General features: G+C 35.4%; 1 protein-coding gene across 1 annotated transcript in view; it reads right to left on the bottom strand.

Annotated features, from left to right (window-relative positions):
• The window catches only part of LRP1B (LDL receptor related protein 1B), a 1792829-nt gene that overhangs the window by 1102849 nt on the left and 665327 nt on the right, over positions 1–24653 (bottom strand). The window contains exon 3 of the mRNA XM_030883038.2: positions 8087–8224. Within this exon, the coding sequence (XP_030738898.2) occupies positions 8087–8224 (138 nt within the window). The remainder of the gene's footprint in view (positions 1–8086; positions 8225–24653) is intronic.

Genomic DNA, 24653 nt, shown 5'->3' with positions numbered 1-24653 from the left:
TTATAGGGGTCCCAGAAAGGGAAGAGAGAGAGAAAGGACCCAAGAAAATATTTGAAGAGATTATAGTCAAAAACTTCCCTAACATGGGAAAGGAAATAGCCACCCAAGTCCAGGAAGTACAAAGTCCCAGGCAGGATAAACCCAAGGAGAAACATGCCAAGACACATAGTAATCAAATTGACAAAAATTAAAGACAAAGAAAAATTATTTCTGGATAAAAACTCTCCAGAAAGTGGGCACAGAGGGAACATACCTCAACATAATAAAGGCCATATATGACAAACCCACAGCAAACATAATTCTCAATGGTGAAAAACTGAAAGCATTTCCTCTAAGACAGGAAAAAGACAAGGATGTCCACTCTCACCACTTTTATTCAACATAGTTTTAGAAGTCCTAGCTACAGCAATCAGAGAAAAAAAGAAATAAAAGGAATCCAAATTGGAAAAGAAGTAAAACTGTCACTGTTTGCAGATGACATGATACTCTACATACATAATCCTAAAGATGCCACCAGAAAACGACCAGAGCTAATCAATGAATTTGGTAAAGTTGCAGGATACAAAATTAACGCACAGAATACACTAACAACGAAAAATGAGAAATAGAAATTAAGGAAACAACCCCACTCACCATTGCAACAAACAGAAAAAAATACCTAGGAATAAACCTACCTAAGGAGGTAAAAGTCCTGTACTCAGAAAACTATAAGACACTGATGAAAGAAACCGAAGATGACACAAACAGATGGAGAGATATACCATGTTCTTGGATTGGAAGAATCAATAATGTGAAAATGACTATACTACCCAAAGCCATCTACAGATTCAATGCAATCCTTATTAAATTACCAATGGCATTTTTTTACAGAACTAGAACAAAAATTCTTAAAATTTGTATGGAGACACAAAAGACCCCAAGTAGCCAAAGCAATCTTGAGGGAAAAAAACGGAGCTGGAGGAATCAGACTCCCTGACTTCAGACTATACTACAAAGCAACAGTAATCAAGACAATACAGCACGGGCACAAAAACAGAAATATCGATCAGTGGAGCAGGATAGAAAGCCCAGAGATAAACCCACGCACCTATGGCCAATGAATCTATGACAAAGGAGGCAAGGATATACAATGGAGAAAAGACAGTCTCTTCAATAAGTGGTGCTGGGAAAACTGGGCAGCTACATGTAAAAGAATGATATTAGAACACTCCCTAACACCACACACAAAAATAAACTCAAAATAGATTAAAGACCTAAATGTAAGCCTGGACACTATAAAATTCTTAGAGGAAAACATAGGAAGAACACTCTTTGACATAATCAAAGCAAGATCTTTTTCAACCCACCTCCTAGAGTAACGGAAATAAAAACAAAAATAAACAAATGGGACTTAATTAAACTTAAAAGCTTTTGCACAACAAAGGAAACTATAAAAAAGACGAAAAGACAACCCTCCGAATGGGAGAAAATATTTGCAAATGAATCAATGGACAAAGGATTTAATCTCCAAAATATATAAACAGCTCATGCAGCTCAATATTAAAAAAACAAACACCCCAACCCAAAAATGGGCAGAAGACCTAAATAGACATTTCTCCAAAGAAGACATACAGATGGCCAAGAAGCACATGAAAAGCTGCTCAACATCACTAATTAGAGAAATGCAAATCAAAACTACAATGAGGTATCACCTCACACCAGTCAGAGTGGGCATCATCAGAAAATCTATAAACAATAAATGCTGGAGAGGGTGTGGAGAAAAGGGAACGCTCTTGCACTGTTGGTGGGAATGTAAACTGATACACCCACTATGGAGAACAGTATGGAAGTTCCTTAAAAAACTAAAAATAGAATTACCATATGACCCAGCAATCCCACTTCTGGGCATATAACCTGAGAAAACCATAATTCAAAAAGACACATGCACCCCAATGTTCACTGCAGCACTGTTTACAATAGCCAAGTCATGGAAGTAACCTAAATGCCCATCGACAAATGGATAAAGAAGATGTGGTACATATGTACAGTGGAATATTACTCAGCCATAAAAAGGAACGAAATTGGGTCATTTGTAGAGACATGGAAGGACCTAGGGACTGTCATACAGATTGCAGTAAGTCAGAAAGAGAAAAACAAATATCGTATATTAATGCATATATGCGGAATCTAGAAAAATGGTACAGATGATCCAGTTTGCAAGGCAGAAATAGAGACACACATGTAGAGAACAAATGTATGGACACCAAATGGGGAAAGAGTCGGGGGGAGGAAGATGAGAGAGAGAGAGAATTTGAGATGACATTTTAATAAAGAATATCTCTTTTTTTTAAGTTAGATCCTTCAATGTTAGATCATTTTAAGCTATTAATATATCTATGCACCATTTTTTCTGTATTTACAAAATTTTGTTTCCATAGTTATTCTTAAAAATAAATCTGTCTGGGGGGATAGAGCACTAGTTAGTATAATATTAACATTAATCAAAGATGTAAATCCACTACAAAAGGATTTATTTCCAATAAAAAATCTTAGATTATCATTTTGAATTCTGGGCTATGATATAGAGCCAAATTACTTAGTTACTTTTCCCAAAGGTATTCAGTTAGCTATTTAACTGTCTCTAGAAGTCAACATATTCAAACAAACAGCTGAAACTTGAAATCCAATTCTTTTTAGCAGAATTAGTTTACAAGTATATCTGATAAATCAGTGTTAAAAAGTCAAATATCTTACTAATTAAGCAGAAGTTAAAAAAACTAAACCTCTGAAAAATGAATATATGTACTTATGTATGTACATATATATGTGAACCTATGCATATATGCATGTATATGTACACACCTCTATACATATATATAATTAGAACAGTCTGCAACAAGTATACTCTCCTAATTTCATATATGTGTCATTGGTCAACATAAACTACATCTGCAATAGTCTTGCAGAGGAAGGATACACTTGTAGAAGATCTGTTCTTTCTAGGAATTGTTGCTTTGCTTCTGAGAAGCATTAATTTGGCCCTGAAACCAACCAGTGTCAAGGGTCATAGCCATTCACTAAACTATCTCAATTGCTTAAACTAATCTCTTTGGAGAAAATGCTTACACTTAAGATAGATCTGAGACTATCTGATCACCTTAACACAACCCAACACAAAGAAAGAATACAGAGGATCTACTCAGTTGCAGGAGCTTTAGTAATCAAACGTGGCCTGAGCACACAAACCCAGGTCCTCCTGGCTAATTCCAGTTTGCTTGTTTTCTAGCTCTAGGTTTACTGATGTTTCAAGTGACTTGAGTACACACTGTGAAGTTTCCCTCCATGTGCTTTAAGCTGTATGTTGCTGACAGATACACTTTCTATAACACTGCTTATAACTGTACCTCTTTTCCATACCTTTGTTTTCAGATTCTGCATGCTGAAATCCCCTTCTGTAGCATGGTAAGCTCATTTTAATTTAGAAAGAGATTGGTAGTACTTTTCAATGGGAACTTTTAAAACAGAAATAGAACAAGATCCATTCATACAATAAAATGAAAGTAAAAACAATAAAATGCTCCAAATTCATTTGTTTTCCTTATTGAATTCACTAACTTCTTTCTTTCCTTCCTTCCTTTTTGGTAGCTAAAAGCTATTCTGATGCTACTCTGAAATCACTGTTGTAATGACTAACGAAGCACCACCACAAGATAAAATTTGTTTTTTTCATTTTTCCAGAAAGGAGAGTCCTGAATTTGAGTTAAGAATTAATTCCTAACTCTTTTATTAAATTTAATTTTGTCAAATCAATTAATTAAATCTAATTAATTGGGGTAGATTAATTCCTTTTTGGAATATTTGAAATATATGAGATCCACACAGAAGTTTTAAGGATTACTAATTTTCCTATGGTGAATCACTGTAGTTATTAATAAGGTTTGCCATTTACCTTGGTCCATTTTGAGAAAGCCTCTAATTTGTAAATTACCTCCAGGATTTTTTGGCATCATCTCATAAGAATTTACTTTTATGAATAGTAATATAAAAGAAAAATATATAAAATTTTAAACACAAGTCAGTGTCTAAAACAAATACATTAAAATAAACATACTAGAATTACTAGAATCTAAAATAAATACATTAGATTGTAGGTAGAGAAAAATGTAATTGCATATCGGGAAAATTATATTCTAATTGGCAAGTAAAATAATCAAATGGAATTCTAAAATTTCTTAATATGCATTATTTCAAGGAGTTAGATGATACACACAAGAATCTTATTCTTCTGTAGGTTCCTGATCAAATACACCAAATTAATACATTATACACTCATAATCATGTAGGAAGAGGTTTAGAAAAGAGAAATCAGAAAAGAAGAGTATGTGTGTCTGTGTATGCATACTTGTGTGTCTGTGTGGGGAGCTTTTCAGATGTCAGAGAGTGTCATTTCCTAATCAGTTTTAGTAAGCTCTTCACACACTTATCCCCTTGAATTTAAAGGGAGATTGGAATGCTTACTGGAAAACATAGATTACATAATCACTTTTTTCGGGCCACAGAAAAGAGAATCCCTTTTTGCAGTGACCGGAAGAGTTCCCATACTCTTTTAAAAGAGTAATAGCAGAGAGCACACCAGAGACTGTCAGTCCCTTGAGCATTTAAATATGCGACCGTTTTGCACTGCAAATATAATTTAACTAGGGTTGTGAATAAAAAGAGGGCTTCTCTTCTTTATAGCTACTTTAAATGTCAACAAAATGAATTATCTTAAGAATGTCAAATACTAAAATGGTGTTTTGATACACCTCAGTCCAAGTATTCTCCGTTAGTTGAATTTGTTCACTTCCTCCAGCATTCTGGAAGAAGGATTTTTGTGGAACTATCCTGTATTGAGAGGTTTCATACTGTATAGAATATGTTTTCATTGCTCATGCAATTTACATATAGTGATATTACCACCAATATGAAATATTATGCAGGAAGACATGAAATTATCTGAAATATAATGTGGTGATTTTGAAGGTTCATATTGTAAAATTTTTACAAGTACAGTCCTATATATAAGTACACCCATATGCAAAAATCCACTGTGTTCTTTAAATGAAGCTAAATTATGGAGATTAAAATATCAGTGTTATAGAAAATCATTAATAATAGATATCTTTTCATTACCCTTACCAAGGAGAAATTGATTTTTTCTAGGAAACCATTCAGAAAACAATTCAGTTAATACAAAAGCACTCCCAAGACCAAAATATCACCTCCAAAATGTTATATTTTTCTCCTTATTAATTTTCATAAAGGCTACAAATATATCACCAAACGTACTTTGGAACTTTTATGAGTATAAAGAAAACATCCATCTTTGAATTGTGTCTTAGGCTTCATAATTATTTAGAGTGTGTGCTTGGAATCCAACAAAAAGGAAGAAATGGAAAGAGAAGTGATTTAAAAAGAATTTTTCTACAGAAAAAAGCATTTCTAAAAATCAATGTGATGTTTGAATTAACCTGGTTTCTTTCTTTATTGTATGTCTATAGTAAATGAAAAAGTCCTTAGAGACTTGATGGGGCTGTTGCCTAATGAACTCTTCAGAAAACATCTTTTCATTGAATGTGACCCAGAATCAGGAGGAAGGTTGAAGGTGGGAAAGTACACTCAGTTCCCATGATATACTTTTGCATATAATCAATCATCTTTTCTAAACACAAACCATATACATGTGATAAATCTGGTGTTGCTTCCAAGATTTCTATTTTGTCTCTGTGTCTGGGGCACCCTATCAGGCCATTTCTGATTTTTCTTTCTCAATGCAGAAATACTTTATTAAACCACTGACTCTGGAATCACTGTGTCATTCAGTCATCTTGATCCTACCATTCTATGTAGTTGTGCAAGGCCACAGAATTAGGTGAAAACCCCTCTACTGAGGTAAATAACAGGTAGAGATCCAAATATACTTCTTATTTCTAGGTCCACCACAGGTCATAATACGTTAAGTCTTTTAAAACACTTTATTTGGTGAAATTTAGAAATATTAAAAAGGCCAAAGTGGCACAATCAGCCTCCCACTGGCAAATTAAGAAATAAAAAAGGTTGTCACTGTGATAAAGATATGAAACTTGGAACAGTTGGAAACTTAAATTAGAACAGGAAAAAAGATGGAAGCGTAAGCAGCTACAAATTCTAAACCTCAGTCTGAAGTATACGCTATCTTTTCAAAAATCAACAGAATTTAACATCATTTCATTTTTGTTCAGATATTGAATAGTTAGTTGATCCCCTGTTTTACTATTAACATATCCCTTTATCTTTTAAATCCCAGCTCTAAATTTTATTAGAGAACTCAGATACATTTTCATATGATCCACAGCACTGAAATATGTTTAAGATACTCAAATCTGTATAATCACCTCTGAGAAGTATTTGGCAATGTGATGATTTCACTCTTTTAGAAGCTTAGTCACACATGTCTATCTGAAATTTTGTTTTAAGTGTAATAAGAACCCTGAATTATAACGAAAGCAAATAGAATTAGGCTCTAGAAAATATAATTTCTGTAAAGAAAATTAAACTCTTTAACTTCTATTACGTTGTAATTCACTAATTTACTTTCTATTAATATCACTTTTAAAGCTATACAATTATAAAAAGGAGTACATGTCACAAAGCCTCTAAATACAAATAACATTTCTTATTAATTATTATTACACGTGTTCATAAGTAAAAGTAAGAATCAACTGGCTCCTTATGTGACCCTGTCAGAGTTCAAGGCTAAGAAAGGAAACTTGGCCAAAGAAGAAAGACCTTTAACTTCTCAATGTGAATATGTCTACAGGGCCAGAGTAATTGGACATCCCTTTAGAAAGAGTTTGGAAAAGACCTAGTGATCCAGCTATGCTGTCTCAACATCCTTACCACTTTGAATTACCTTTCTAAACAAAGATTTACTCTTTTTCTAATATATGTCTCCATCTCTGGTTTTGAATCCAGTTTATTTCAGCCCAAATGTGGGAAACTGGCAGCCAGTAAGCCCTGACAGATCTCCAGACAAGTTGCGTTAGGCCTGTACATTGCTGACCATACAATGTTTAAAAAGCAGTAGCTAACTTTGAACACTTTAAACACAAAGATGTGGAGCTCCTCCTGAAAACCTGGAACTTTTGGTGACCTAGGACCTTTCCAAAATGGGAGCAATTTAGTGTCAATCTGTGCAGACACCAGACATGCATCTCCAGCTTTCTACAGTTCCTTCCATTCTTTATTGTCTCACTGACCTCGACACGAAGAACGTGTTACTCTTTGACAGTTCCAATAAACATCCTTTGTGTTACATTCAACATGCTAGAATCTGAGTTAGAACCTTCTGATTCAGTGGTTTCTTTCCCGCTTCCAAGTTGAAGACTGATTCACTTGACTGAAACCTTGATTCTGTTTCCAGATCACAGCCCTTACCTTAACCAACTTTTTCCTGTTTCTTTGTCAAACATTTTAACCTCCCCTTCCCAACCAGTTCTATTGGAATATACCAGTTCCAATTAACTTTTTATAAATTTGAGATTTAGTTACTCCTATCATTAGTATATAGGTAAACTCTTGACCACTGTAGAACATAGGTTTTTAACAAGAATGAAAATTACAAGAAAGTTAACAGTGTAACTTCAGGGAAATAATATTAAGGGAAAATTTCCCATGATACATTCTATTAAAATATTTGATGGCAGAGGTTTTACTTCAAATACCCTTTGTTTAAGCAACAGTTCAGAGAAACACGTTTTATATGTATGGTATCAATACTGTGACTAAGACTTCTCTTCTGTCCTTTGCTCAAAAGTACTCCTTTCTATGAAATATATAATTGTTTAAGAGCCCAACTTCAAAGTCTAAATGTGTGTTGCTTTTTTTTCTAACAGCGTTTTTCAATAAAGCACAATAGTCACAGCTTTGAAATGCATATTGAGTGTCTCTGGCAATAAAACTCATGCTTTCTCAATAACTGATAAGGTTGTGGTTGAAAAAAAAGACAGGTTATAGGTTGTCTTTGAACTTTCATGAAAACTATGAAAAATTCAATATTTCAGTTGTATTTTTCCACAAATGGACTCACCACGGCAATGAACTCCTTCATCATACCCATCTGAGCAGTCCAGGACGCCGTTGCAGAGCTGGGATAAATGGACACATCTGTTGGCACCAAGGCAAGCAATGTGATTCAAGGGGCACTTGATTTCTACCTCCTCAGGACCTGGAAAAATGCAAAAAGGAACACAGTGATTTAGCTTTTTTTTTTTTTTAACACTAAAACTGTTAAGCACGAGAAATTACTAGCGTGAATTCACAAAATAAAATGACAGGCAATACTACCAGAGGGCAGCTCTGATTCTCAGAGACATCAAAATTGGCCTATGTAATATAAAATACCTAATTTTTAAAGGCTGCATAGGAAATAAAATAATATGTATGTTTTTCAAATAATGCATTTAAAACACAAGTATTCTTTTGACCCTTAAAGAGCCATGGATTGAAAATCTAAGGGTTGGTTTGAGTCACTGTTCTATTTCTTATCCTTAGATAAGTGGACAAGGTGCTTAAACCCTGTAAGTTTCAAGTCCTGCAACTGTGAAATATGAATAATGGCAACTTCTTGGCATGGCTCTTTTTATTTTATTTTATTTTTTAATTGATGAGTACACATCAAGTGTTAGGCACTAAGTGCGTTACATGTATTAACTCATTTAATCTTCCTAACAGCCTTCTGAACTGGTACTATCTCTGTTCCCATTTTACAGATTTGGAAACTTGAGATATCAAAGCTAAATAATGTGACCAAAATACAGCTGGAATTATCCTATGTTATGTCTGAGTGCACAGAGACCCCAAATGAGTTATCAGCAGTTCTACAGTGAACAGGAACTGGGGGTTAGCACTAGAACTCATTGTACAGCCTGACCATTTTAAACAAACAAATCCATCCATACTACGCAAATACATACAGAAAGGTTCTTTGTGCTTCCTGAATAAGGAGGCCAGATAATCTGCACAGACACTCCTCTAGAGACGATCAACTAGGGTTCGGGAAGATCTTTTCCCTTGTATTCTTATAATGCAAAATACTATTAGATGAATGGATACTGTGCTTTTGCTCTGATGCATAGATACTTTGAAAACCTATACACTGAAAACATTTTTTTTTGAATTTTATATTATTTATTTTTTTATACAGCAGGTCCTTATTAGTCATCCATTTTATACACATCAGTGTATACATGTCAATCCCAATCGCCCAATTCATCACACCACCACCACCACCCCCTGCCGCTTTCCCCCTCTGGTGTCCATACGTTTGTTCTCTGCATCTGTGTCTGAATTTCTGCCCTGCAAACCGGTTCATCTGTAACATTTTTCTAGGTTCCACATATATGTGTTAATATATGATACTTGTTTTTCTCCTCCTGACTTACTTCACTCTGTATGACAGTCTCTAGATCCATCCATGTCTCAACAAATAACCAATTTTGTTCCTTTTTATGGCTGAGTAATATTCCATTGTATATATGTACCACATCTTCTGTATCCATTCATCTGGCGATGGGCATTTAGGTTGCTTCCATGACCTGGCTATTGGAAATAGTGCTGCAATGAACATTGGGGTGCATGTGTCTTTTTGAATTATGGTTTTCTCAGGTTATATGCCCAGAAGTGGGATTGCTGGATCATATGGTAATTCTATTTTTAGTTTTTTAAGGAAACTCCATACTGTTCTCCACAGTGGCTGTAACAATTTACATTCCCACCAACAGTGCAAAAGGGTTCCCTTTTCTCCACACCCTTTCCAGCATTTGTTGTTTGTAGATTTTCTGATGATGCCCACTCTAACTACTGTGAGGTGATAACCTTGTTGTAGTTTTGATTTGCATTTCTCTAATAATTAGTGATGTTGAGCAGCTTTTCATGTGCTTCTTGGCCATCTGTATGTCTTCTTTGGAGAAATGTCTATTTAGGTCTTCTGCCCATTTTGGGATTGGGTTGTTTGTTTTTTTAATATTGAGCTGCACGAGCTGTTTATATATTTTGGAGATTAATCCTTTGTCCATTTATACATTTGCAAATATTTTCTCCCATTCTCAGGGTTGTCTTTTTGTCTTGTTTATGGTTTCTTTTGTTGTGCAAAATCTTTGAAGTTTCATTAGGTCCCATTTGTTCATTTTTGTTTTTGTTTCCATTACTCTAGGAGGTGTATCAAAAAAGATCTTGCCGTGATTTATGTCAAAGAGTGTTCTTCCTATGTTTTCCTCTAAGAGTTTTATAGTGCCCAGGCTTACATTCACGCCTCTAATCCATTTTGAGTTTATTTTTCTGTATGGTGTTAGGGAGGGTTCTAATTTCATTCTTTTACATGTAGCTGTACAGTTTTCCCAGCACCACTTATTGAAGAGACTGTCTTTTCTCCATTGTATATCCTTGCCTCCTCTGTCATAGATTAGTTAACCATAGGTGCGTGGGTTTATCTCTGGGCTTTCTATCCTGCTCCACTGATCTATATTTCTGTTTTTGTGCCCATACTGTATTGTCTTGATTACTGTAGCTCTGTAGTATAGTCTGAAGTCAGGGAGTCTGATTCCTCCAGCTCCGCTATTTTCCCTCAAGACTGCTTTGGGTGTCCGGGGTCTTTTGTGTCTCCATACAATTTTTAAGATATTTTCTTCTAGTTCTGTAAAAATTGCCATTGGAAATTTGATAGGGATTGCATTGAATCTGTAGATTACTTTGGGTACTATAGCCTTTTCATAATACTGATTCTTCCAATCCAAGAACATGGTATATCTCTCCATCTGTTGGTATCATCTTTAATTTCTTTCATCAGTGTCTTACAATTTTCTGCATACAGGTCTTTTGTCTCCCTCGGTAGGTTTATTCCTAGGTATTTTATCCTTTTTGTTGCAATGGTAAATGGGAGTGTTTCCTTAATTTCTCTTTCAGAATTTTCATCATTAGTATATAGGAATGCAAAAGATTTCTGTGCATTAATTTTGTACTCTGCAACTTTACCAAATTCATTGATTAGCTCTACTAATTTTCTGGTGGCATCTTTACAATTCTCTATGTATAGTAATCATGTCATCTGCAAACAGTGACAGTTTTACTTCTTGTTTTCCAATGTGTATTACTTTTATTTCTTTTTCTTCTCTGACTATCATGGCTAGGACTTCCAAAACTATGTTGAATAATAGTGTTGTAAGTGGACATTCTTGTCTTGTTCCTGATCTTAGAGGAAATGCTTTCAGTTTTTCACCATTGAGATGATGTTTGCTGTGGGTCTGTCGTATATGGCCTTTATTATGTCGAGGTAGGTTCCCTCTATGCCCACTTTCTGGAGAGTTTTTATCATAAATGGGTGTTGAATTTTGTCAAAAGCTTTTTCTGCATCTATTGGGATAACCATATGGTTTTTATTCTTCAATTTGTTAATATGGTGTATCACATTGATTGATTTGCATATATTGAAGAATCCTTGCATCACTGGGATAAATCCCACTTGATCATAGTGTCTGATCCTTTTAATGTGTTGTTGGATTCTGTTTGCTAGTATTTTGTTGAGGATTTTTGCATCCATATTCATCAGAGATATTGGTCTGTAATTTTCTTTTTTTGTACTATCTTTGTCTGGTTTTGGTATCAGGGTGATGGTGGCCTCATAGAATGAGTTTGGGAGTGTTCCTCCCTCTGCAATTTTTTGGAAGAGTTTGAAAAGGATGGGTGTTAGCTTTTCTCTAAAGGTTTGATAGAATTCACCTGTGAAGCCATCTGGTCCTGGACTTTTGTTTGTTGGAAGATATTTAATCAGAGTTTCAATTTCATTACTTGTGATTGGTCTGTTCATATTTTCTCTTTCTTCCTGGTTCAGTCTTGGAAGCTTATACATTTCTAAGAATTTGTCCATTTCTTCCAGGTTGTCCATTTTATTGGCATAGAGTCTCTTAGGATGCTTTGTATTTCTGCCATGTCTGTTGTAACTTCTCCTTTTTCATTTCTAATATTATTGATTTGAGCCCTTTCCCTCTTTGACTTCATCAGTCTGGCTAATGGTTTATCAATTTTGTTTATCTTCTCAAAGAACCAGCTTTTAGTTTTATTGTTCTTCGCTATGCTTTTCTTTGTTTCTATTTCATTTATTTCTGCTCTGATCTTTATGATTTCTTTCCTTCTGCTAACTTTGGGTTTTGTTTGTTCTTCTTTCTCTGGTTCCTTTAGGTGTAAGTTAGATTGTTTAGTTGAGACTTCTCGTTTCCTGAGGAAGGCTTGTAGAGCTATAAACTTCCCTCTTAGAACTCCTGTTGCTGCATCCCACAGGTTTTGGATCATTGTGTTTTCATTGTCATTTGTCTCTAGGTATTTTTTGATTTCCTCTTTGACTTCTTCAGTGATCTCTTGGTTATTTAGTAACATACTGTTTAGCCTCCATGTGTTTGCATTTTTTACATTTTTTCCCTGTAAGTCATTTCTAATCTCATAGCATTGTGGTCAGAAAAGATGCTTGATATGACCAATTTACTGAAGCTTGATTTGTGACCCAAGATGTGATCTATCCTGGAGAATGTTCCATGCACACTTGAGAAGAAAGTGTAATCTGCTGTTTTTGGATGGAATGTCCTATAAATATCAATTACATCTATCTGGTCTACTGTGTCATTTAAAGCTTCTGTTTCCTTATTTCTTTTCACTTTGGATGATCTGTCCATTGGTGTAAGTGAGGTGTTAAAGTCCTCCACTATTACTGTGTTACTGTTGATTTCCTCTTTTATAGCTGTTAGCAGTTACCTTATGCATTGAGGTGCTCCTATGTTGGGTGCATATATATTTATAATTGTTATATCTTCTTCTTGGATTGATCCCTTGATCATTATGTAGTGTCCTTCCTTGTCTCTTGTAACATTCTTTATCTTAAAGTCTATTTTATCTGATATGAGTAGTGCTACTCCAGCTCTCTTTTGATTTCCACTTGCACGGAATATCTTTTCCCATCCCCTCACTTTCAGTCTGAATGTGTTCCTAGGTCTGAGGTGGGTCTCTTGTAGACAGCATATATATTGGTCTTGTTTTTGTATCCATTTAGCAAACCTGTGTCTTTTGGTTGGAGCATTTAATCCATTTACATTTAAGGTAATTATTGATATGTATGTTCCTATTACCATTTTCTTAATTGTTTTGGCTTTGTTTTGGTAGGTCCTTTTCTTCTCGTGTTTCCCACTTAGAGAAGTTTCTTTAGCATTCATTGTAGAGCTGGTTTGGTGGTGCTGAATTCTCCTAGCTTTTGCTTGTCTGTAAAGCTTTTGATTTCTCCATCGAATCTGAATGAGATCCTTGCTGGGTAGAGTAATCTTGGTTGTATGTTCTTCCCTTTCGTCACTTTAAGTATATCAAGCCTCTCCCTTCTGGCTTGTAGCGTTTCTGCTGAGAAATCAGCTGTTAACCTTATGGGAGTTCCCTTGTGTGTTATTTGTCATTTTTCCCCTGCTTTCAATAATTTTTCTTTGTGTTTAAGTTTTGCCAAATTGATTACTATGTGTCTTGGCGTGTTTCTCCTTGGGTTTATCCTGTATTGGACTCTCTGTGCTTCCTGGACTTCGGTGGCTATTTCCTTTCCCATGTCAGGGATGTTTTCGACTATAATCTCTTCAAATATTTTCTCGGGTCCTTTCTCTCTCTCTTCTCCTTCTGGGACCCCTATAATGCGAATGTTGTTGCATTTAATGTTGTCCCAGAGGTCTCTTAGGCTGTCTTCATTTCTTTTCATTCTTTTTTGTTTATTCTGTTCCGCAGCAGTGAATTCCACCATTCTGTATCGCAGATCACTTATTCGTTCTTCTGCCTCAGTTATTCTGGTATTGATTCCTTCTAGTGTAGTTTTCTTTTCAGTTATTGTATTGTTCATCTCTGTTTGTTCTTTAATTCTTCTAGGTCTTTGTTAAACATTTCTTGCATCTTCTTGATCTTTGCCTCCATTCTTTTTCCGAATCCTGGATCATCTTCACCATCATTATTCTGAATTCTTCTTCTGGAAGGTTGCCTATCTCCACTTCATTTAGTTGTTTTTCTGGGGTTTTATCTTGTTCCTTCATCTGGTACATAGCCCTCTGCTTTTTCATCTTGTCTATCTTTTTGTGAATGTCGTTTTTTACCCACAGGCTGCAGGACTGTAGTTCTTCCTGCTTCTGCTGTCTGCCCTCTGGTGGATAAGGCTATCTAAGAGGCTTGTGCAAGTTTCCTGATGGGAGGGACTGGTGGGCGGTAGAGCTGTGTGTTGTTGTGGTAGGCCGAGGTCAGTAAAACTTTAATCAGCTTGACTGCTGATGGGTGGGGCTGAGTTCCCTCTCTGTAGGTTGTTTGGCCTGAGGCGACCCAACACTGAAGCCTATGCAGGCTCTTTGGTGGGGCTAATTGCAGAGTCTGGGAGGGCTCATGCCATGGAGTACTTCCCAGAACTTCTGCTGCCAGTCCTTGTCCTCATGGTGAGACACAGGCACCCCCTGCCTCTGTAGGAGACCCTCCAACACTAGCAGGTAGGTCTGGTTCAGTCTCCTATGGGGTCACTGCTCCTTTCCCTTGGTCCCGACAGACACACTACTTTTTGTATGCCCTCCAAGAGTGGAGTCTCTGTTTCCCCCAGTCCTGTCGAAGTCCTGCTATCAAATCCCACTAGCCTTCAAAGTCTGATTCTCTAGGAATTCCTCCCCGTTGCCAGACCCCCAGGTTCGGAAGCCTGACATGGGGCTCCGAACCTTCACTCCAGTGGGTGGACTTCTGTGGTATAATTGTTCTCCAGTTTGTGAGTCACCCACCCAGCAGTTATGTGATTTGATTTTATTGTGATTGTGCCCCTCCTACCATCTCATTGTGGCTTCTCCTTTGTGTTTGGATGTGGGGTATCTTTTTTGATGAGTTCCAGTTTCTTCCTGTCGATGATTGTTCAGCAGTTAGTTGTGATTCTGGTGTTCTCGTAAGAGGGAGTGAGAGCACATCCTTCTACTCCACCATCTTGGTTCAGGGCCACCATGACTCTTTTTAGAATTGTATCAGGTAACATGAACCAAAAGGTTTTAGTGGAATTTAAATGAAGTTGTGTCCGCCTTAAAGGTATTTTATATTTTTAATCTGTTCTTTAGGAATATGAAGAACAGCTAGTTTTATACTTATTTATATGTGGATTCGCTTGTTTAAAAAAAAGTCTTTACTGAGCAAGTCTTATGCAACAGAATTGGCTAAAGAGTGGGGAGGTGATGATGAACAGGGAGGACTCATTTAGTTTACCTAGTGGTGATAATTGCACTTTTTATAATTACCCCTTGTGTTTTTAAAGATACATTTAACTTGGAACACCAAGACTTTTCTTGAAGTTCACCAATTCCAAGTCTTTATCAAACATCTAAAATTCCTATTTATACTTGTTTTATAGGTACTCTCCAATTTCTCTCATAATGATCTGTAATCTTGCCCACCTCTCCCAAATCCAAAGTACAGTCACATAATAAGGCTACAGTCATGTATTAATCTGACACTGATTATTGCAATTGCCCAGATTTTTCAGTCAAGACACACTTAGGATAATCACAGTTTTGTCAATACCTATGGGACGTTAATTTAATCAATTTAGCATTAGTTTTCTCAGCTGTAAATGGAAATATCAATTGGGTCTACCAGTTGGGTTGTTGTGAGGGTCAAAAGTTATTCATGGCAAAGCTCTGAGAGATGTAGGCTCAGAGTAGAATTCAACATGTGTTAGTCATGTAAATAAATGCAGCGCAGTGGAGATTCTTCTAGTGGAAAATCTGGAACCAGATTCTTGAGTCCAGTTTCCGGTCCCATCAATTATAAACTGAGTAACTTGGGTAAGTTTTCTACTTTCTCTGTGTTTTACCAGGTTGTTATAAGAATTAAATCAAAAACTCTTAGCATTTTTCTTGGCAAGTGCTAAATAAGTGATTGCTGTTATCATAGTTAAGAATGTTTTGAGAAGGTGAGTTACATCTTATAACGTTCTTTTCTGTTGCAAGCCCCTAAAGAAAAAAACAACCTCAAAAAATATATGTTTTATTCTACTTAGTTGAGGCAAAATTATAAGAATAATGAAAAGGCCAATCTAACATCTTCTAGGATGTGCAAAATTAAGTATTTGTTCAACCATTTGTTTGGGGATGTCAACAAATTTTTATAATGTAGCTTTACTAGCTGAAGTGTTACCACTAATATAGGTTTCCTTGTATCTTTTCATGTATATTTATAGAATTACTGCTATACAAGGGTATTCATTTTGTCAAAAAAATTCATAAACCCAGGAGATTATAAAAATTTTTAGTTAGAAACCAAAAATGCATCAGTAGTTCTAAAAAAGCAAGATTTTTTTTTAAAAAGTGATACTTGTGTTGGCTCAAATACAAGTATGAGTTTTCATTTTTAAGACTGTCAGGTAAATGATGAACATGACAGAAGGAGTGAAAATGTACATCTGGTGTTAAGGAAAAAGGCTCAGCTACTTATAAATTTTGAGAAAACAGGAAAAAATGTTTGGGTTTCTCAGAGGCAATATACAGAACCATTAGATTCTTTCTACTGGTAACATGTAGGGACAAAAGAGAAATTTGTTTAGAAGAATGAAAGAGTCAATTGGTTTCTTCACAGACTAGCTACTATTGTTTCCCCCTACTCCCCTTGATATACTCTTGTCTTGGTTTCCCTCACTGCTGGGTAAGTGGTAAGACAGCTGGGTGATGGCTTAATGGATTGTACCTTAACCAGTTCTTCCCAAATTTTCATACCAAAACATATTAAGACAATGAAAATTTGAAAGTTACACTGAAGTAAATAGCAGAAATTATCTGTAGAATAAGTGTAGCGGTTGCCCCAGGCCTTGGGAATTAACCTCAAAATTGAGGGAATCAATACCTTTAACCTCTTTGACCAATGCTGATATACTTCAGTTGGAAAACTGCTAAAACCAAAATGTTGTTGTCTTTCTTGAAAATGGAGATAGAGATGGGGCAGTCTAAGAAATGGCAATGCTTACCTCAATTCAAATTCTCAACTGAAACCAGGCAATATGGGTAAACAGTGTACTATTTCTTTGGGCAATAATCCATCCTTGATTCCCAATGAACATTTCTGAAGTAATGGTGTGTATAACCCATGAGGCTCCTTTAGTCCACCCTGGTAACAGAGAGAAAACTCACCCTGATCACTACTTCTACCTATTTACATGTGACAAGAAGAGGCACAGGATAATGGAGGCTGCATGAATTCCTCAGAATATGTCAATGTTGCATTAAATGATTCACCTCTTGAAGACTTTCAGGCATTCAGAGCATTTCACAACCAGCAATCATTATTTGGACATAGCAAGCAACTTTGGAGGCTCTCTGATATACCCAGAATTATCCCTTTAGTTGCTAAATCATGAGGACTTGGAGGGACCTGAGAGAGGCACTGTGATAACAGATTAGCACATGAGAAATTTTAAAATAGTACAAAGACTTAAAATTTTAACAAGTATGTTAGTCCTGGTGAGAATATCACTTCAGTTGTCAGTAATGCACATTTAGAAAACATTTCCAGTCCCTCAAATCTAATTTTAGGTGACCTGAGCAAGGTAGCAGAATTTAAAATATAGTAATTAATTACAAGAAAGAAGAACTCTATCATGAGGAGGACTTAAAATATATAAACACAGGAGAATAGTATCCATGTTTTTAGATTTTCTATAAGCCTTACCCAATTAACTGAAATATCTTCCATTTTTTAATGAACCTCATTTTACAAATAAGCCTTCCAGGATAATGCAAGGATAGCACGATTCATCTGTATGTTCTTGAATGTTCAAATTATTTTTAAACATAACTCTGTTCAGTTAAAGTGATAGTGGAAGACATAAATCTCATCAAATGTCCTTTCTGACTAAAGATAATCGAGATAGTGCATCGTGTGAAGGAGTGGAGATTTTTCTTTTGTAATGGCAGATATAGTCAAATATCTGAACTTGTCATAACATCATCATATCTTAGCAGAACCAGTATCAATCCTCCCCCACCGAAGTTAACCTCCTCACCCTACACTCTGTCACATCCCACTTTGGGGGTTTTGTCCCATCAAGATTTGCTGCTTGGTTGTATTTCCCATGTCTATCTTTCCAATAGGTCTGACTCCTCCCTGAAATCTCATTCAATTTTTTTAAACCTACACTCAAGAACAAAGTCACTTTTTCTGATTGAACACTTCTTGACGTAGTATCCCTTCTTTCCTACTTTTCTTAACTGTTAAACTTCTTCAAAATGTAGACTGCACCTGCTGTATTCCCATTCCCTTCTTACTCCAGCCACTGCACTTCCAACTCCGCTGAGCTTTTCCCCAAGGTCTTAGTGGTACCACTAACAGTGAAGCCAAAGGCATACAAGGTCCTTCAAAAGCTGGTCAGAATTCCTTTCTCTTAGACACAATTTCCACCATTATTTTCATGCTTCTTAAACTCTTGTCACATTATTGCTGTTGTTATTTATACTATTCCATGAACACACTTAGGTGCATTTCACACATGCTCTTTTATAAACTTTCCTCTCTCTCTGACTGGGAAACAAAGATTTAGTATACTGCCTGACACAGAATAAACAGTGTTCAATACACAGTTGGTGAACGAAGTTGTAGCAATTGAACATTCTTTGATATGCTGGAAGTTACCTTTTTTTTTATCATCAATGAATTCTCAGAATTGGTTTTACAAATACAGCTTTCACCCAATGACCAGTCTCAAAATTATAACTGTTCTCAGTTGCTGGCCACAAGAAATCAAAACTCCTTGGCCTGATATCATTGTCTAGTTGAAACTTATTAGCATTATTTACAATTAATTGCAATTGGTATTGTATACAAGTATTTTCAGTACTTAATACTCTACTTTATTCATTGTTATCATTCACCCCCCTAAAACACACATTTTTTCCCACCTGTGGATTTTTTGGTATGCAATATCATCATCTGAAAAGTAAACCTTCTCTTTCTTTTTCACCCAGCAAGCTCTTTTTCACCTTCAAGCTCTGGCCTCTTCATCAAGTTTTCTTTGTGAAAAATAACAGGTAATAGTAGAAGCGTTCTGAGGCTTAGAGATCAAAACCTTGAATCAGAGTTTTTATCTGCCATGTATTAGCTGTCTAAACTTGAGTAAAGTACTTAACATCACATGATTGTCATAAGGATCAAATGAAATCATAGTTTGGGAAGCATACAAATTTTTTATTTGTTGTTTTGTTTTTGTTGCTCTTTGGGGGTTTCTTTTGGTTTATTTGTAGGTGTCATTGATCCCAATTTGTTCTACGAACCCACAGAGATATTTATTTCAAATTTTAATGTTTTTAACAGTACAAATATCTCTATAATTTATGAACTGTATAATATATGCAGTTTCATGTATATTTCTTAAGGCACAAGGTCTTTATGCAAAATATATATATATATATATATATATATTTCCTGCCACTTTAAAATATAAAGCAGAATGTAGGAATAAAAAACATTGATTACTAATTGACATAAAATCAAGTAAAAAATTTGGTACCTAAAGTTATCAGAAAGAAAGCATGAAATACCTTCAAAATTCAAAAAATTAAAATTATTCAGTTTGGGATTTTGTTTGATTATACCTGTCTATCCACCTAGAATGTTGAGATTTGATCATAATTTGAAGAATTGTTTGAGACTCAAGTTCTAGTAAAGTATAGTACTGATTGGAAAAAAAACACTGAGGAATATAAGGATTATACGCTCTCTTACAATATTTGTCTTTTGAATACTGAATCCTATGGAGATTTTCTATTTCTTAAATTGAAGATCCTATCATTTCTAAGAATTTGTGACAACTGCTTTAAATATTAGCACTTTCAAACTATACTAAAAAGCTACAGTAATCAAAACAGTATGGTACTGGCACAAAAACAGATATAGATCAGTGGAACAAAGTAGAGAGCCCAGAAATGGACACACACCTATGTGAGCAATCAATATATGACAAAGGAAGCAAAAATATATAATGGGGTAAAGACAGCCTTTATGATAAATAGTGCTGGGAAAACTGGGCAACTACATGCAGAAGAATCAAACTGGACTACTCTCTCACACCTTGCACACAAATAACTTCAAAATAAATCAAAGACTTAAATCTAAGATCTGAAACCATAAAGCTTCTTAAAGAAAACCTAAGCTCTTTCACATCAGCCTTAGCAATATCTTTTGGAATATGTCTCCTCAGGCAAGGGCAAAAAAACCCAAAAAATAAACAAATGGACTACATCAACCTAAAACCTTTTACACAGTGAAGGAAACTATCAACAAAACAAATAGGACATCTACTGAATGCGAGAAGATATTTGCAAAAGGTATCTCCAATAAGGAGTTAATATCCAAAATATACAATGCATGCATGCAACTCAATTGCAGGAAAAAAAACCTGGTTGGAAACGGGCAGAGGTTCTGAATAGACATTTTTTCCAAGGAGGGCATACTGATGGCCAACAGGCACATGAAAAGATGCTCAACTTCACCAATCATCGGGGAAATTCAAATCAAAACCAAAATAAGATGCCACCTCACACGTGTCAGAATGACCAGAGTCAAAATGACAACTAATAGCAAGTGTTGGTAAGGATATGGAAAAGAGAGAACCCTCATACACTGTGATACTCATTTCATGATGTATGTAAATCAAATCATTATGCTGTACACCTTAAACTTATACAGTGCTGGACATCAATTATATCTCAATAAAACTGGGAACAAATTTTTTAAAATCTTTAAAAAATTAACTTTCCTAGAATCATTTTAAAAACATTTTAGTTTCTTTATAACTAAGCAACATATTAAGATTTGTGGGGCTTCCCTGGTGGCACAGTGGTTGAGAGTCCGCCTGCCGATGCGGGGAACGCGGGTTCGTGCCCCGGTCCGGGGAGATCCCAAATGCCGCGGAGCGGCTCGGCCCGTGAGCCATGGCCGCTGAGCCTGCGTGTCCGGAGCCTGTGCTCCGCAACGGGAGAGGCCACAGCAGTGAGAGGCCCGCATACCGAAAAATAAAAAAATAAAAAAATAAAAAAATAAAAAAAAAAAATTTGTGGAGCACCATTAACATGACTGCAAAAAACTTTCCTATCTTTTCTATCTCTATTAAAAAGAAAAAGAATTTTTTTAAAGAATGCTTTTATATACAATTAGATCCATTTTCCTGGAAATATTATAGACAATCACCTTTCAAGGAGAAAAGATAACTCTTATGCAATTAAGTGTATGGAAATAGTACATTATAACATTTATTATAATTCTCACAGCTGAGAAATCAAAATAGCTAACAGCAATATGGGATGCTTGTGAAGACTGTAAAGCATGTAAACCACGTTATTTACTCCATGTTGTTTGGGAAAATTGGTACACAATGTAAATATAATTAATAGCCTGTATCTGTTTAATATTAAACATAATATCGGATTGCATAATGCCTTTACAGTTGTAATACAACTTTCCTAGAACTATGTTCATTTCATAAGATACTATTCTTGTTTTCAGGGATAGTTTTCTTTTGCATATGAGCTACTTCACCTGACAGACTGATATTTTAATTTAAGTGGAAAGAATGAAAAGAAATTTATATATTCAAAGAATACTAGTATTCTAATACTTAGTATTCAAAGAAATACTATTTATAGTATTTTTAAAGAAAATTAAAATTGGATTTATGAGTTTCAACTTCTAAATAAAATACTATTCATTGATATAATTTGTTAAAGCAATCTATATGATTAAAATCGAGGATACAGAAATAGAAGAACCTCAAAAGACACATGTGCACTCTCTCTAACAGTAACTCACTCAAATTAAACAATTACTTTGTAAAATAGGTTCCAGTAATGACTTGTTTACATATTTCAAATGGATGCTGTGAAGATTCAAGAACTGGAAGAGATGTAAAGGTGATTGATTTTGTCCAGCTGTACTACCCCTAAGCTATCTCTGACATCTGTCCTATTTTTAAAGGCCCTGGGGGAGGAGATTTTACTGCTTTGCTAACTTGTTCTAAGGTTTAAAAATCCTTTTTCTTTAGTCCTTAGTCTTCAGAAATCTCAGTATAGGATAATTCCTTACATCTAACATACAGCGCTTTATGCAGTTAATATATGAAAAGCATGCCTGGTCACCTAAGGAAGACTGCGATATTAAAGCAGTTCTGCTACAACTAAAGATGCCATTTTGTCTGCTGTTATGAGTATGAATAAATGGGTGGTTAGTTAAGACTCTTACTAAAAACTTTCTGAATCATATCTGGAAGTACTATTATGTTAAAATAGAGAGCTCTACATTTCTCTCTCTGTGTGTGTGTATTGCTAACTTTAGAATATATCAAATAATTTTTATCAGTTTGACTGTCTACATCTGAATCCAACAAATATAGGTTAAGTCATAACATTCTCCTGCACTATAACTGTGCACATTCAGAATACAGTCAAAATTGGCAAATTAAAAATATTGTATGGACATAACCAAAGCATTGTTGTCATTCATTACAGCTTTAGAAATAGGAACTTTATCAAGCCAACACACTGTCTTGCTTTATGACTTTCCACTTAAAGGCAAATAGATAAAATAAATGAAATCACTGTTTTATGAGTGAGTGTCATTGCAGCATTGCCATTTATTAAACCCAGTGCTAATGGAGGAAACTCAGCTTGGGGGATTAAAAAAATTATTGTCATTTAGGTATTTTAAATGCTCCTTTATTCCTTCCCATGTATCTATTCTTCACATGTTCTTTCATTTCTGGATCACCCCATTCTCTCTTTGTCAAAAGGTCTAGAAATTTGTTTTCCCTTCCCTACAACTCAGTTAAAACAGATGTATATGCTTTTTTAATCTCTTAGAGCCCTGCTCTCTGCTAGGCAACTTTACATTTAAACAAGGTTCTTACAGAAACAATATCGATAGATTAATTCCAAAGATTAGAATTGTAGGCCCTCTGTTAAAATGACAAAGGTACTTTTGTTTGAGAGAAAGGGACAGTTCATTGATTGATACATCACATTTTTTGGTAGCAACTGTATTGATTTGTAGTTGGCTCTCAACACTTTTTAAATGAATGAATATGTATTTAATCAACGAACCAGAAAGAAGATTCCTTTCTATCAACAATTTACGGATATTCTACTGAGTCCTCAAGAAGTAAAACACGTTCCAGTCATACCTTAAAATTTCTGTGAATAAAAGATTTACCCAGTCTGAAGATAATTAAGGAAGCAGAAGATGAAATGTTCCATTTGGGAGTATTTTTTTTCTGAAATATAGAAGATTAGTGTTTCACCTTTAAGGCCAATGCTTTTTTCTTCCTGTTCTCTGGGATTACTTTACCTATTGTAGCCAGGTGACAGCTCCTGATTGCAGTTCTGAATTTCAGGGCAGTGTGGAAAGTCTACACAGCCTGAAGCATGTATGACTCCCTGGTAGAAAGCATGTTAAAAGACTGATGCTTACCAAAAACCAAAACTAAACAAACAAAAAAATGCCAAAATCAGATAGTTCCACACATCCTCCAGAGGAAAGCGAGTCTTACTATAATAAAGGGATAATAAGCGGGGCAGCCAACCGGCTCACCCACATGTCAGGACCGACAGCTGAGAGCCCTTCAATCTTTCATTCCACACATGTGTTAGCGATTGCTTCTGAGCCAAAATCTATGCACACAGAGGCATCTCCATTGTCATTCTTAAGAGAGATTGCTTGTTTGCTTTTTCTTAGAAATTTGTAAAGGAAGACACTCTTCCTCTACAGGCTAAGATAATGAAAGGTTAGATGCAGGTCCCCAGTTAAAGCCTAAAAACCAAAGGCAGGTTAATGTCAGGTGATAATGGAAGAAAAGATTTCGGTGGTATGTTGCCCAAATGCTAACAGTCAAAGGAAGTCTAAAACTATAAATCATTACCAAGACCCTCAAAAGACATTATTTAATTTCCCCTCCAAAACAGTAAGTAACAAAGCTGATATTTGATGAGTAGATATATAAGAAGGGAAAACTAGTAAATACAATGTCTCTGTACTTTCATCTTTCAGATTAAGAACTATTTTGAGGATCTTTTTGATGGCAAGCATCATTTTTCATCCAATTAACTCTTCACTATAATTTGAATAACACGAAGACAGCTCCACAAAAACTGGAGAACAAGCTTTTTTTATTTTACAGGGCTCCCTCAAGACAACATTAATTATACATACTGACTTAAATACTATCTTTCTCATTTAAAGAGAAGTTTGCTCCATGACCCTTGATCAAACAACCTAGAATGACTGTGATATATGTGAACAAGTAGCAAGATCTTTCCTGATTCCACCGGTAAGTTTATTAAAATAAAAGTTATTTGATAGGAGTTATTCGTTCATTATTCCATTTGGGAAAAAAAAAAAAAAAACCCTGATACTTGCTTAGAAAGAATGGATTAAGAGAAAAAATGGAGAAGAGAGAAGAGGAATAAATATATGCCTTGAGTAACTCCATCACATTTTGAAAAGAAATTCTTCGCTGTGTGTGAAAACAAACAATTGTTTGAGGGACCTGGTTAGCATACAACTGGTTTTACAGTGAGAGGGACTGGTTAGAGCACATG

Source organism: Globicephala melas, chromosome 7, assembly GCF_963455315.2.
Source record: "Globicephala melas chromosome 7, mGloMel1.2, whole genome shotgun sequence".
In the NCBI taxonomy this organism is placed as follows: Eukaryota; Metazoa; Chordata; class Mammalia; order Artiodactyla; family Delphinidae; genus Globicephala; species Globicephala melas.
Note: the sequence above shows the minus strand (reverse complement) of the source record. Positions and strands in the feature narration are given on the sequence as shown.